We start from the raw sequence: 14794 nt of genomic DNA, 5'->3' as shown, positions 1-14794 counted from the left end.
AACACACTACAGTAATATCTCTCTTCTCGGCGTAACTTGAGTATGCCAATCCTGACGCCGACATATTGCTACGGCCCTGTAATTTATTGATTTTCTTGTGTTCCTTTAATTTATTGATTTTCTCGCTATGCTAAAGTTCGATGGTGTTGGTGAACACGTATGCTGCGGCACGCGCCGCGGCTTCTTTGATTTGAATTCCCGGAAGACTACTCATAATGTAATGACATAACTTTTTTTAATTTTAACGTTTTAACACTGATTTTTTTAAACATATTGCTGATAGTTTTCTGATTAAAATGAACCAAACACGATATAGTTTGGGCAGATATTTCTGCTGACAAAATCAAAGACGATAGACGTTGCACGTAATTTACTGCCAAGATGCACGTGGTGTACGGTGGAAAAGGGTATAGGCAAAGTTGTTAACTTTACTGATGCTGTAACAAATAATGTAAAAAAAATTAATTTGTAAATAATTCATATTCAAATTGGCTAAAAGTCGTGTTCCTTCTCGATGTTCGACATCTTAAAAAATGTACAGAAAACAGTTTCTTTACACCTTCCACGCGTAGCAAATTGTCCCAGCAAATTTTAAACATGGAACTCGGCCGTCTTCGTTCTCTTCTGTCTCCCATCTTTGTAAAGCCTTTCTATCACCGGTGTTTAACGTAGGCTCGAATAGCTTTAGTAACTTTGGTGATATTTTCTTTCGAAAATCATATGTACATACCTTTTTTAACCTTGCCTTTAATATCGGTTTTTGTAATGCTCTTTTCGCAAATAAAGTAAGTTACTTATTACGTATGTAGCAGCCATTGTGCTGCAACTACGCGCCCGCCTAGAGAAACTCTCAATTTCATAGCGGTACACGGCCGGCGACGGTAATAACAGTTAGAGGATTCGCTTGCAGAGGCCAAGGACGAAGTAATAAACTTCCCCTGGCCGTTGCAAGTCGAAAATGATTTTAGTGACTTTTTTAACAACCCCACGTGTACAGCAAATGTTGCTGAAAAATAATTACCGGCCACCTACCGCTACAGGGATACCTGGCCGCGCGTTTAGCGCGGCCCGGGAAAACCCTCAGGAATAACCGTCACCTTGGACAAAGGAAGACGATGTTCCGCCGGACGAATATAAGCGGCAAAAGTCGGCTGCCGCGGGTCAGTTCGAGCAGTTCGGTTAGGACAGTTCGGTCAGGACAGTTCGATCAGGATAGCACGATTACGACGAGTATCGGTTAAAGTATAAGTTCGTATATAAGTCCATATTGTTATAATTGAGGGTACGGAACATTTAGAATACACAACCCCTCACGTATAATTAATAAGAATGGTCTAAAGCATGTCGAGTTTGGTATCACTTTTATTGGAAAAATGTGACCAATATATTGAAAAAATTTTCATGTATAAAAAATAAAAAATAAAAAAATTAAGTCATCGTTTTTATTCTATCATTACAATGTTGCTAACTGGCTGTCTCCGATGCTGACCGCTGCCTTCTATACATAGTATAAAACATGGTTTCGCTCGACTCGAGTTTCGTTCCATCTCTCTCCCTCTCACGAGGTGCCGGCAACAATTAAGGCGAGCCGCGAGCCTCAAAGAAATCAATTCCTGCGTACTACTCTCGACACTTTAGAATTCGGTCCCAGCGACAGACAGGGAGATTTTACTGTATCCACCTTCAAATTCAGTCGAAACAGACTATCTGGCTTTAACTTCAGCCAAAACGCAAGATTCATTTTCAAATCCACCCAAATCGATGATAAAATGGATTTAAGTCTAACGATTTGGCGTTTCAATCAGGAGAAACATACAATTTAGCGTCAAATTTGGCCAAAACAATTGATTTGGCTTCAAATCCAGCCGGACACATGATTTAGCTTCAAATTCAGACGAATCATACAATTTAGCTTCAAATCCTGCTGAAACATATGATTTAGCTTCAAATTCAGACGTGACAAACTATTCTTTTTCAAACTCAGCCGAAACACACGAGTTTGCTTCAAGTTAAACCGGAACACACGAGTTTGTTTCAAATTAAGCCGAAAAACGATCTAGATTTCAATTCAGCCGAAACCCGAGAGCTACCTTCAAATTAAGCCGAAATAAATGATTTGTCTTCGAATTCAGCCGTAACAAACGATTTAGAATCGAATTCTGCGGAAATACACGATCTAGCTTCTAATTTTACGGAAACACACGATTTAGCTTTAAATTTAGCAGAAACACACGAGTTTGCTTCGAATTCTTGCGAAACAAATGATTTAGCTTCAAATCCATTCGAAACAAACGATCTAGCTGCAAATTTATAAAAAATACACGATGTAGCTACAAATCCGCCCGAAGGGCACGATTTATATTCAACTCCATGCGATATACAAGATTTATTTTCAAATTCATGCGAAACAAACGATTTAGCTTCAAATCTACGCGATATAGACGTTGTAGCTTCAAATCCATGGGAAACACGAGAATTAGTTTTAAATTGATGTGTTAAATGCACGATTTAGCTTCAAATCCACGCGAAATAAACGATTTAGCTTCAAATCCATGTTAAACATACGAGCTACTTTCAGATCCAGGCGAGTCATATGGCGTAGATTCCACATTAGTTTAAACACATGAGCTAGCTTCAAATTCAACCAAAAAACTAGATCTATCTTGAGATCCTGCCGAATCAACCGATTTTGCTGCAAATCCATGCGAAACACACAATTTGCTTCAAATCCATGGGAAATACAAGATTTTGCTACTAATCCATGCGAAGTGCATAATTCTGCATCAAATCCGATGGATACACACGATTTAGCTTCAAATCCATGTGAGAAAAACGATGTAGTTTCACAACCATCAGAAACAAACGGTTTTGCTTCAAATCCATGCGAAACAAACGATTTAGCTTCAAATCCATGCGAAATACACGATTTAACTACAAATCTATGCGAAAGACACGATTTAGCTACAAATGTACGCAAAATAAAAGATTTAGCTTCAAATTCATGCAAAATATATAATTTAGCTTCAAATTCTGACAAAACAATCGATTTAGCTTCATATCCATGCGAAACACATCATTTAGCTTCATATCCATGCGAAATACATAATTTCGCTTCAAATACACGCGAAACAAGTTTCAAATCCACGAGAATCCAACGATTTTGCTTAAGATTCATGCGGAACAAAAGATTTAGCTCTAAATCCATTTGAAACAACCGGATTAGCTTCAAATTCACGCGAAACACACAATTTAGCTTAAAATCTATGCGAAACAAACGTTTAGATTTAAATTTATGCGAAATACACGATTTAGATTCAAATGCATGTGAAATAAACGATTCAGCTTGGAATTCATGCGAGATACACGATAGTAGGCTATTTAGTAACATTCTAAGCCATGGTGCTTGAGGGGCAAGTCGAACCGCAGGGAGGAATCTAGCCGTGGCGCGCGCCGGCGGTTATAAGAGGAGGGGGGGAGAAAAGTGTGGCTTTTAGCGCCGGTCGGTATGGAGGCGGAAGTGCAGCCACGAGCGCCGGTGGTATGGAGGGGGAAGGGCCGCGGCGAGCTCCGTGGTGGGGGAGAATCTCGCGGTTTCACACATTTCGTACGCGTTATCGATAGTCGCTTATCTTCCGGTCTTCTCGTCTTATTGAATTTAATTATGCAGCCTTTTCATCGCGCTTGAATTTTTACATTGCAGGAGATGTTTTGGTGTGAGAGGGAGGGCTAGACGCATCGCATCGGTTTCTCTCTGCAGCTCGGTCGTTTTCCGCCATCGTCGAAGCATGGTTTTTGGAGTGTGAGAGAGAGGGAATAGATGTGTCGCAACGGTTTCTCTCTCTCTCTCTCTCTCTCTCACTCTCTCTCTCTTTCGCAGCATTTGTGACGAGTTTGGACACGTTTTCTAAGGCGGTCTTCTCGTCTTATTGAAATTTAATTATGCAGCGTTTTCTTATAGCGCTGAAACAGCGGCGATGAGAATGCCGTATCGTGGGGCAAAGGGGGTTATGTCGTTTTCGCGAACGCCATCGCGAATTTTGCAGTTTCGCATCCCGGATGGCTCTCGGACGTGTTATCTTCCCATGGTATCAGTTTTCTCATCGTATTGAATTTTCTTTCGCTAAATTCGCTATTCAGTTGCGAATTGTTATGGAAGTTTGTTCGTTTGCAACATCCATCGCGAGCGTGCCATTCTTGCAATCCCTCGCAAAGTCCAAAATATTTGAACACGGTGTTCATAATTTTTCGGATTCGACACAACGAATTTTTAGCCGATATTGCAACGTTCTTTCGTGTGACGTTTATTGCGTTTTTCGTCGGAGATATCTACACGTCGTGATTTCATACGTGGGGGCATGCTCGTTCAGACCGAGGGACTTTGGAGACGGTTATTCGTAAATTCCATTGAACCGATTACGTTTACGCGGGGTCAACGTCGACACCGCTATGGAAATTTGAACGTGGTATGACCCAGGCTGTTTTGCTTCCACCACTCAACGAGAGAAGATTGGAGTATTCGTTGTTCAGCGACGATGAGTATTACGATATCAGTTAAATCGTACCGGACATTAATTTACCGATCAAAAAACTCGAGGCATCGCGCATGAAAATCGTATCAAAGCACTTTTAATCGAGCGACGAAGAAGATACGGCGTGAACATCGATAATGATCCGCGATACTAGATACCATCGTGATGGGAGAGAGTCGCAACGATTGGTTGATGCAAAGTTTAGTTAAGTTTGTTAAAACTGGTAATTTAATCGAAGACGTTAAATTGAAATTGAAAAGTTTGCTTCGTAAGTAAACGTGAAACATTTTCGTAAGATGACGCAAGTGTGCAAGGATATGTTACAATTATTGACTCGTATGTCGACGTTGATTCGAACTGTCGACGAGTATCGCGAATGGACGAAATCGTACATCGAGTGTTTTCGGTGGTGTAGAAAATGCATGAACATCGAGAAAATAAACCGAGGATCCATGAGCGTAAAATCGAACTTACTCTCGATCGTGTGTCGCATGAAAACATTGAACGCCGCGCTGTGTAGGGAGGGGAGACAAAAATGGTAGGGTAATTGCATATATAAACTCAAACGTTGCGAACTGCGAGTACTGCGTTCTACAGACAGCTCATTGCACAGTCATTCGTCGGTGTTATTATTATACGTATATACCATGTTGAATCAAACCGATAATTTTGTGTACAAAAATGGATTTGATAACGACTTCAACGACGACGACGACGAGGACGGCAGCGGTGCAAACAAATGAAAATAATATGGGTAAGTAAAAGGCATTCCTTTGGGTAGAAGGAATTACGAGTTATGAAAATAATGTCTTTTTCTTTTTTATAGGCACTTCACTCCAATGAAACGAACGTTTCAGCAGCAGCAGCAGCAGCAGCAGCAGCAGCAGTAGCCGATACGATGCAACGCGCGAATCGTGGGTAGAAGATACTCCATAGCTGGCAACTATTTCAAGTTCCTCGCTTCACCGCAATGATCCTAAATACTTCCGTCGACCAGTTCGGCGTGTATCCTTTGTCGACCGCAGTTTTGAACTTGCTTATGCGCACATAGTCGCCAACATTGAATTTCACAGGACCGGCGATCTTAACGTTGCTGTAGACGGTGGACAAGAGAGCCTTCGCATTTTTACAATTCACGTCCGCTGGTCGTGTACGGATGGTACGATGTTTTCAATTATTATAATTTTCGATCAATGCGGGAAGCTCGTTGATTCATCGATACTTTCCGCTCAACGAGAAGAATTTCCACACGTTGTTCTTCAGCGTACGATTGAATCGCTCGACTATGGATGCTTTCATGGTGCTGTACGTGGAATAGTGTTTGACGTTGTGTGTTTTCTCAGATATTCTTGAAAATCTTTATTGTAAAACTCTCTCCCCATATCGGTCTGCAAATTGTTCGGTATTTTGCCGTACTTTCTCATCACCGACGTGAAAGCTTTGCACATGTCGTTGGCATTTTTACTTTCCACGGATATCGTTTGATTGGTTCCGCAGCAATTCCAACGAATGCTCGTTCTATCGAACCACCTGTTAAATTTATCAACAGGCATTTCATTCATTACTGCAGTAACAAGTATCGAAATATTTAATTTATAATCAATCCGGCTTCGCGAAGTTCTTCGATTATGGATATTATTTCGTTGTCGTGACTAGTTTGCCCGGCATTTTTCGATGCCATCAGCAATTTCAAACGATCCACCAGCTCGTTCGGATCGTCCCAATGCACGTAGTCAATCGGATTGTTGGTTACACGCATCATCGTTGGAATTTGTATACCCTTTCCGCGCAACGTTGGAAACATCGGTCCTATGATGGTTTTGTACTTGTAACCCTTATTCCCCATTATTTGGTTATTACCATTATTTGGTTACCATTATCTGGTTACCTCGTTGATGCGAGCGCATAACGATGAGAATGTTTCTGTAAATATTCTTATCGATCTCGGTGCACAGGTTCTCGTCGGGTATTCTTTTGAATATCAATTCGTAGAGACCTGAAGTTCCCTTGTATCTAATTTTATTGATAACGATATCGTCGTTGTTTTCAACATCAAACGTGGTGATTCCAAGCATCTTTTTGTCATTGTGAAAATACACTCCGTACATGTTGTCCAAATTTTTCGGTGGTCCGTTAAAGAAATTGCGCAAGTATTTGCTCGCTAAAGGTCCAAGATTGTTGAACAAATGTTCGTATTCGTCGCGATGCGTTTCAGGACTTTTCAAAATGTTTCGCATCGATGATTCCAACGATGCTGTGGCCGTTGGAGACGAGTATCGTAGGTATCGGTTCGTGCACCTTATTGCCACCCTCCTCGTTATCGTTACTGTTGCCACCGTCGTTGCCATCGTCCTCATCGTCGTCGTCGTCGTCGTCGTCGTCGTCGTCGTCGTCGTCGTCGTACAACACATAGTCGATGTCATCGTTGGTAGGGACAGAGGAATATATTTCCTTTTTCTTCTTCAAATGCATCCTTGGCGTTAAAGCTGATTCGTCATGCTTCCTCTTCTTCTTCTTATTGTTCCATTTTCTCTCCACTTTTTCGTAGAGAACAGCGACTGCGTTTGCGGATCCGACGACCGATCCACGATCGGCGTATTATTGTTCGCTTTCGTAGCTGTATTTCGAACCAGCTGTTTCAACGGCTCCACGATCGGACGTAAATTCGTCTCAATGTTCGACTCCGTATCCATTTTCCCAACCTTCAGGGCTAAACTCTTTTTACGTATGACGTCACTGGCCTTGGCTATTTCTTTGACGATCGCGGCTCGCCGGTTTTTCTTAGACCGACGCATATCGAGCGGTACAATGCGACTCCGACGACTCTTGCGGTCCAAATGAGCCCTGATCACAGCACGACGAATTCGTTAAATCCACGTCTGTAACGACCACGATTCGCAGGGCTGTCTTTGTCGATTACAAGGAATCCATACTTGTTTCGCCAACACCTCCTGCAAAGTGCGTTGAACGTTTCGAACGACATATCTGTATTCACATGATCCTGATGAACGCATCTTGATTGAATAGAATAGGGTATTCTCGCGTACAATTGCGACAGATAGAAACAATCGACATGCGAATGTCTGCCCATCGCGAAATATTCTCTCATGACATCCTGTTCATCGCAAGCAACGTTGTCAAAGATAAATATTGAATTCGGCCGAGCATCTGCTGGGGGAATCACGGCCGCGTTGTCCGAGTGGGCAAAATAACCTACACCCCCCACGGACGAGAGCAAGTTGCTCAAGTATTGATACTTTGGTTGACGCAGCGATTTCGAATACACGTAGACGTTTGCGAATCCCAGCCCGTTCGGACCCTCCAACAGACTAATCATAACGTTCGTTTTACCACATCCTGACGGACCACTTATCACGCATCGTATAGTACTCGGTAGCAACGATCCGTGTTTCCGAATTATCTCATCGTGGTCGTCGAACGTGCGGCAGGTCGGGACCCAGATATTCAAGGGCTGTCGTACGAAACGCATGCCCTCTCGCTCTGTTTTCTAGTGATAAAATTCCTTCTCGAACGACAAAGTATTTATACGAGAGCTCGAGCATCGCAGATATCAGTCTCCTCGTATTCCAATGATAGAGCGCATCTCCATGTAAGCTGACGTACCTACATATTTTTCTTTTTTCGTAATCAACAGGAAAATAAAACGACTTGGCATAACAGCTGCGTATACTATTTACGGACTGGTAAAAACAGCTCTGATGAAGTTAGGTATGGGTCTGAAGAAGAAGGAGGAGGACCGACGAGCGTCCAAAGGAAAGAGAAAGAATGGTGGTAGAAACAGTATCGAAAGAATTCTATCGAACGCTAAACGAGGCGGTTTTCTACCGCTATTTTTACCTGCTTTGGGAGCTTTGGGAGCGTTGACAGGTGGCGCTGCTGGGGTGCTCAAAACGATAAACGATGCGAAAGCTGCGAAGAAACGATTTGTAGAAGCGCGACGACTCAATCGCGCTATGGAGGGTCGCGGAGTGTATCTCACATCATAATAATAATAATACGATATTGAATACGTCGAACATAAAAAACGGCGCGCCGTTTCGAAATAACAACAACAATAAGGAGAAGAAGGAGACGAGGAAACTAACCGCGCGACACGTGGAATATCTACGATTTTTGGGATTCATCGTTACCAAATAATCGAACTCGCTTCATCACCATGTCCGACGACATTTTGAACATCTCCGAGGCAGCAATCTTCGACAATCGAATAACTAAGATCGACCTGCACACCTACAATCCGTACGCCAACACAACGTTTGGAAACAGCGATGCGATAAGAATACCCATTCAACATCAAGACCTGTACACTCTTCCGTGTAAAAGCTTCCTATACGTGGAGGGAAGACTCAGCCTACCGCGAGGATCAACTAACGACACGGTGGCTCTAGAGAACAATGCGGTAGTGTTTATGTTCGACGAAATACGTTACGAACTGAACGGAGTGGAAATCGATCGGTCCAGAAATCCCGGTACAAAGACGACCTTGAAGAGTTATGTTAGTCTGAACATTACGAAGAGCAACGCGCTGTCCAACGCGGGATGGATGTACAGAAACGATGATCAACAGAGGGAAAATGTCATCGCAACGCCTACGAATTTTCGAAATTTCAACTTTTGCGTGCCTATGAACACATTGCTAGGCTTCTGCGAAGATTACAAACGCGATGTAATAAATGCTCGGCACGAATTGATTTTGATTCGCGCGCGCAACGACGCTGACACGTTACCATGCTGGTCCGATAATGCGAAACCTATCCTAAATTTGCATAAGATTCAATGGAGAATGCCGCACGTCGCTTTGGACGAAATACAAAAGTTGTCGATGCTGCGTATTCTTGAGAACATTCGTGAAACTGTACGAAATATTCGTGGGAACTGTACGAATATCCGATGCTACAAACAACCACGAAGCTAACGTGGACGATAAAAACGGCTCCGCAAATGGAAAAACCGCGATACGTGATATTCGCGTTACAAACCGAAAGGAAAAACGATTTAAAGAAAAACGCTACCCAATTAGATTCGTGCTTCTTATCCAATATTCGACTTTACTTGAACTCGGAAATGTATCCCTACGACGATTTAAACATCGATTTCGAAAAGGATAAATATGCGTTGCTCTACGATATGTACACGAAATTTCAAGAGTCCTATTATGGGAACGGCGAGGTGTTTTTGAATACAATCAACTTTCTAATGTACGGACCGTTCGTCGTCATGGATTGCTCGCGACAAAACGAAGCACTCGAAAATGCAACCATCGACGTGCGAATCGAATTCGAATGTTAAAAGGATGTCCTGCCTTCGACGGCCGCATACTGCCTGATGATACACGACTGCATCGTCGAGTACAACCTGTTGACGAATATTGTCAGAAAAATTATATAATTGTGAAAATTTTATTGTAAAACTAACATGTATCGAAAATATATATTTACTATCATAAAATATCTCTCTCTTTCTCATCCTTTATTCCGAACAACCGCCAACCCTAATAGCAAAAAGAAATAACTAATACTGCTAACATCCTGCATTCTCCCTATAAAACTGCACTAATACATACAAATATATGTAAGATTAAATTTTGCTAGGTGATTATATTTATTTAAGAAAGATGAATGCGATACTTTTTTCTTAGAATTTATTCGATTGATGTGAATGTTTTTACACAGCAAATTTACAAATTCAAAATACTTTAAACTTTTTATTACATTTTTCATTCATCGTTAGAGCCACCACCCTCGTTGTCGTCGTCATCGTTGGTGTCACCACCCTCGTTGTCGTCGTTGGTAGACAAAACAGACATTGCGCACTAAACACATATTATAATCAAACGCTTTAAAATAAATTTTCGATTTCATTAATTTCAAACTCACAATTATTGCACACGCGGTATCGAAATCATTCGAGGATCGAGGCCGACAGGCACGTTGTCACAATCTTCGCCGAGGACATACGGACAATTCCAAGATCAAAAGCGATGTTCCAACATGGGCTTGTCCCCGGCTTTCCACCGATAGAGTTCCATGCCGCACACGAAGCATTCCACGAAATCATCCTCCCTCAGATAATAAAAGTCGGCGCTCGTAAGCTCCTCCGGCTTAATAAACGGGACCGACCAATTTCCAAAGCTGCGAAGCCTGTCCTCTTCGCACCGATAACACTGTCCGACAAAATCAAACTTTTTTTCTGGGTTTCTATAGCCACTATGAAATTCTTGTAGAGCTTCACTTCCTGAACAAGAATCCGAAAACCGAATTGCTCCATCACCCTCAGTTTTTTAAATAAACGAACTTTTGTACAAACCCAAAATTTTCGACAAAAATGAGGTATTGCATAAAAAGTATAAACGTTAGAAGGTTCTAATTGGTGTTAAAAGATAGAGGAGAGTTTCCCGAATATAGTGGCATGCAATTTATTAATTGTTTTTGATCCTAAATAGCAATAAATTAATGTGAAAGTTTAAAAAAGTGTCGACGTGAGCAGTTTCTGCGCAATATTTTTGTATTTTTACGAAAAGATTTTTGTTCAGCACGAAAACTCTACGCAGGATCGGATTCTGTAGACATTTCTGAAGAAGAAACGGTCCAATAGAAGTGTCGGAACGATGTACATTTCGAGTAGGTCAAGAAAATGTTCGTCGGCAACATGTACACGACGTTTTGCCGCCATGTGCTTCGCTGCTCGCTTCTCTCTGTCCGACAGGGCCGAAGCTATGGGTAATCAACACCGATGGAGGGATCCAATGGGGCACCCACTTTTCGTAAATAATATTTGAATTTTTTTTAGTATTTCAGTGTTTTGTTTTTTTTTTACATATTTCTGTGAATAATAATCACCAAACTGTGATATATTTCACACAAAAAATCACACCAGAGTATTTGGAGTTGGTAACGAAAGTATTCTAACACTAGCATAATTTTGACTTCTACGCCATATAAGTAAATAAATATTTAAATATATATTTAACGATATGTTTCAAGAAGTTTGACGTTTTGAAAATGATTATTTATTATTTTTTTTTATTTATATATTTTTTTATTTTTATAATTTAAATATAAATTATCGTTATAATTTTAATGATAAATGTATACATGATATACTTGTACTTCGAACAAATTCAGAATAAAATGAATATTTTTTGTTCATTATTTTTCTTTTATTATTTCTCCATTTTTAATTTATGATTCACAATTTGGCGATTATTATCCATAAAAATATGTAAAAGAAGACAGCACATTGAAGTACTAAAAAAAAATGGCACGCCCCACACGCTAAGTGGGTGCCCCATTGGATCCCTCCATCGGTGTTGATTACCCATAGCTTCGGCCCTGTCGGACAGAGAGAAGCGAGCAGCGAAGCACATGGCGGCAAAACGTCGTGTACATGTTGCCGACGAACATTTTCTCGACCTACTCGAAATGTACATCGTTCCGACACTTCTATTGGACCGTTTCTTCTTCAGAAATGTCTACAGAATCCGATCCTGCGTAGAGTTTTCGTGCTGAACAAAAATCTTTTCGTAAAAATACAAAAATATTGCGCAGAAACTGCTCACGTCGACACTTTTTTAAACTTTCACATTAATTTATTGCTATTTAGGATCAAAAACAATTAATAAATTGCATGCCACTATATTCGGGAAACTCTCCTCTATCTTTTAACACCAATTAGAACCTTCTAACGTTTATACTTTTTATGCAATACCTCATTTTTGTCGAAAATTTTGGGTTCTTACAAAAGTTCGTTTATTTAAAAAACTGAGGGTGATGGAGCAATTCGGTTTTCGGATTCTTGTTCAGGGAGTGAAGCTCTACAAGAATTTCATAGTGGCTATAGAAACCCAAAAATCGTGTCGGACAGTGTAATCTATCATATGTTCTTACGTTTGCTCTCTCTGGAAGAGAGCGTGCGCGCGCAACTTGGAATTCGTCAGATGGTGGAAAAGTTGGATGAGATCATGGAGTAGTAACCGTTTTCTCTCTCCTAGCGATATCGTAATGTCCCCAAGGAAGAGTATCGATCGAGTTACTGGTAATGTAGCGTTTATCGTCGTATGGACTCAGCGCTAATTTCATCTGCAATATCGAATACACGCGATGGTTTACAGACTTTATTAATTTAATGCAAACCGACTTTTCCAAGTGATCGTAAAGGCATGCCAAAGTAGTCGTCAAAAGTTATACTTTTGATCGTCGCGTTTTAATTTTTTCACATCGTTTTTGTTCTGTACCTGAATCGCGTACATTTTCGAGCGAAGACCCACGAACTCTGTCATGATTCTGCCTCCGTTCTCGTCCTTCATCAATCCGATGACTTTGTTGTTCGCGATTGGAACACCATACGCGTTGTCTCTGTCGTAATTGCTGGTATCGCATCGGTCAATGTCACGTTTTATCGTCTCGTACGCATCGTTACAAGCAATCCGATAAATCAAACTATCCGTGTCCGTGTACAAAATTTTGCATCTCTTTTGAAAATTTGGAAGCATGTAGCTGTAATGAAAATAGTACAAACGTAATTTCGATATGTCCAACACCGACATGCCTATGTAAACGGGTTTATAAAATTTAATGGAAAGCTGTTTCATTTCAATCACAACAAAATCCTCGGAGAATACGGTACAGCTGTGGAAATTTGGTCAGGATATTAAACGTTCTGCACCGTGTCGACCGCTCCATCGCGAGAGCAACGTCACGTTCACGCGATTTCGCACATTCTCCATCGTCTTTCCGAAAACCGCGTTGCTCATCAGTGTGAACAGATTCCTCGAGAAATCTGTGTTCGCACTGGCGCGCAATCTTGTGTTTAAATCTATGTAAGCACGTAACCAGCTCGATTGCTCGAACTCCAGTATCCGATGTATTCTCTTCAATTTTAAATTATGCCTCAAACATTGCTGAAGGTATCGATAATGGAGAACGTAACGGTTTTTGTCGCTAACCGTTGCTAGCAATTTCTTTTGCAACGCTCTAGCCTCGTGAATCGGACAAAATGGAAGATCCGAGTGAGAAACGTGAATTTCCTGAGGATACTCCAAGTCGACCTCTAAAATGTATCCGACGGGACTGTCGATCGGCACGGAATCGACGTTGAAATCGCTCGCATCGTCGACCCATCGGAAACCTCTGTGCGGCAAAGGTTGCGACATGGCCCAACCGTACAAATTATTAACGTCGAAATACATCAGATAGGTAGACGGTTCGCACGAATCGTACGTGCTAGCAATTCTAACTCGATCTTCGTCATCTGTAGCATCGTGTCCCACGCGAAACCGGGCAACATGTAATAGTGCGCTGGATCGAGGCTGTAATTATCGAGTGACATTTCGCGAAAATTTTCAAACACGTCAGCCAACAACAGCACGTCTACTTTCAAGTACAGGTCGCTATACTGCCCTAACGTTTGTATGTTGAAACGTGACCAAACTTCGCTCGCGTGGCAGTAGTCGAAGTCGGATATCTCGCTGTCGTACAGCTCGCTGTAAAATGCTTCGCGCGGCGGTAAACGGGTGTCGCTTAATATATCGTAGGTCGCTACGTAGTCGTACGGGAAAACGCCTTTCCTGGTTAGCAGATGGAAATCGTCGTCACAAATTTGTCCGAATTGGTTCCCCAAGATACGCAAATCGCTCGTGTGAAGATACGACGACAGCTTGTCCAGACTGGAGTTCAAAAACTTGAAGGAATCGACGAATCAGAACTTTATGTTTCTTCCGCGATTTGTCCACGTTCTTCGTGTGTTTCGAAAAAGAAATGTACTTCTCTTTCGTAAGAGGTAGCACATCTATTTTACCTTCAAACGCGTTAGCCAACTCCTTGATGACGAAATGTGCGTCGTAGCCGGACAAGTTGTGAAAAAACACCGGTACCACGAACGAAGAACGATAGCCCAAATTGTAATTGTTGTGTGCCGGACCATGATACGTACCCGTAAAATGACAATGATCACGCACTCGTAGGTCGCGGTCGCCGAACAGTTCTTCGCACACGTGGCAATGCGTGGCGGTATGGAATTCCGAAATTTGCGCGGCAGTCATTGTAGCCATCGGAACCGTCCGATCGAACGCCGGCTGCAATTTAAGGCTCAACTTGTAAAACTCCGATGCGAACCATGCGATACAATCTTTCTCGTTGCGATAAGTCCGATATTCGCACAGGGAGCTGTCGTATCGACAATGAAGATAGTAGCCTACGCTGAAGGCACGGTGATATTGACAACTGCGACAAGTTCCATGACCTTGA

General features: G+C 41.7%; 1 protein-coding gene across 1 annotated transcript; it reads right to left on the bottom strand.

Moving 5' to 3' along the window:
• Positions 1-12508: 12508 nt before the first annotated feature.
• Positions 12509-14589, bottom strand: LOC143259838 (uncharacterized). Its single transcript, XM_076523564.1, has 6 exons — positions 14312-14589; positions 13786-14214; positions 13495-13678; positions 13267-13449; positions 12784-13131; positions 12509-12628 (listed from the first exon to the last, which is right to left on the bottom strand). Exons 1-6 carry the CDS (start codon positions 14587-14589, stop codon positions 12509-12511), a joined length of 1542 nt encoding a protein of 513 aa, XP_076379679.1.
• Between the last annotated feature and the right edge of the window lie 205 nt (positions 14590-14794).

The sequence above is a fragment of the Megalopta genalis genome, chromosome 7, assembly GCF_051020955.1.
Source record: "Megalopta genalis isolate 19385.01 chromosome 7, iyMegGena1_principal, whole genome shotgun sequence".
Taxonomy (NCBI): domain Eukaryota; kingdom Metazoa; phylum Arthropoda; class Insecta; order Hymenoptera; family Halictidae; genus Megalopta; species Megalopta genalis.
Note: the sequence above shows the minus strand (reverse complement) of the source record. Positions and strands in the feature narration are given on the sequence as shown.

Coding starts and splice junctions, on each gene's coding strand:
- LOC143259838 (XM_076523564.1), bottom strand. CDS start 14,589: ATGACTGCCGCGCAAATTTCGGAATTCCATACCGCCACGCATTGCCAC. Junction 14,215..14,311: donor CTACCTCTTACGAAAGAGAA/GTACATTTCTTT, acceptor TTTGAACTCCAG/TCTGGACAAGCTGTCGTCGT. Junction 13,450..13,494: donor AAAAGAAATTGCTAGCAACG/GTTAGCGACAAA, acceptor CGATACCTTCAG/CAATGTTTGAGGCATAATTT.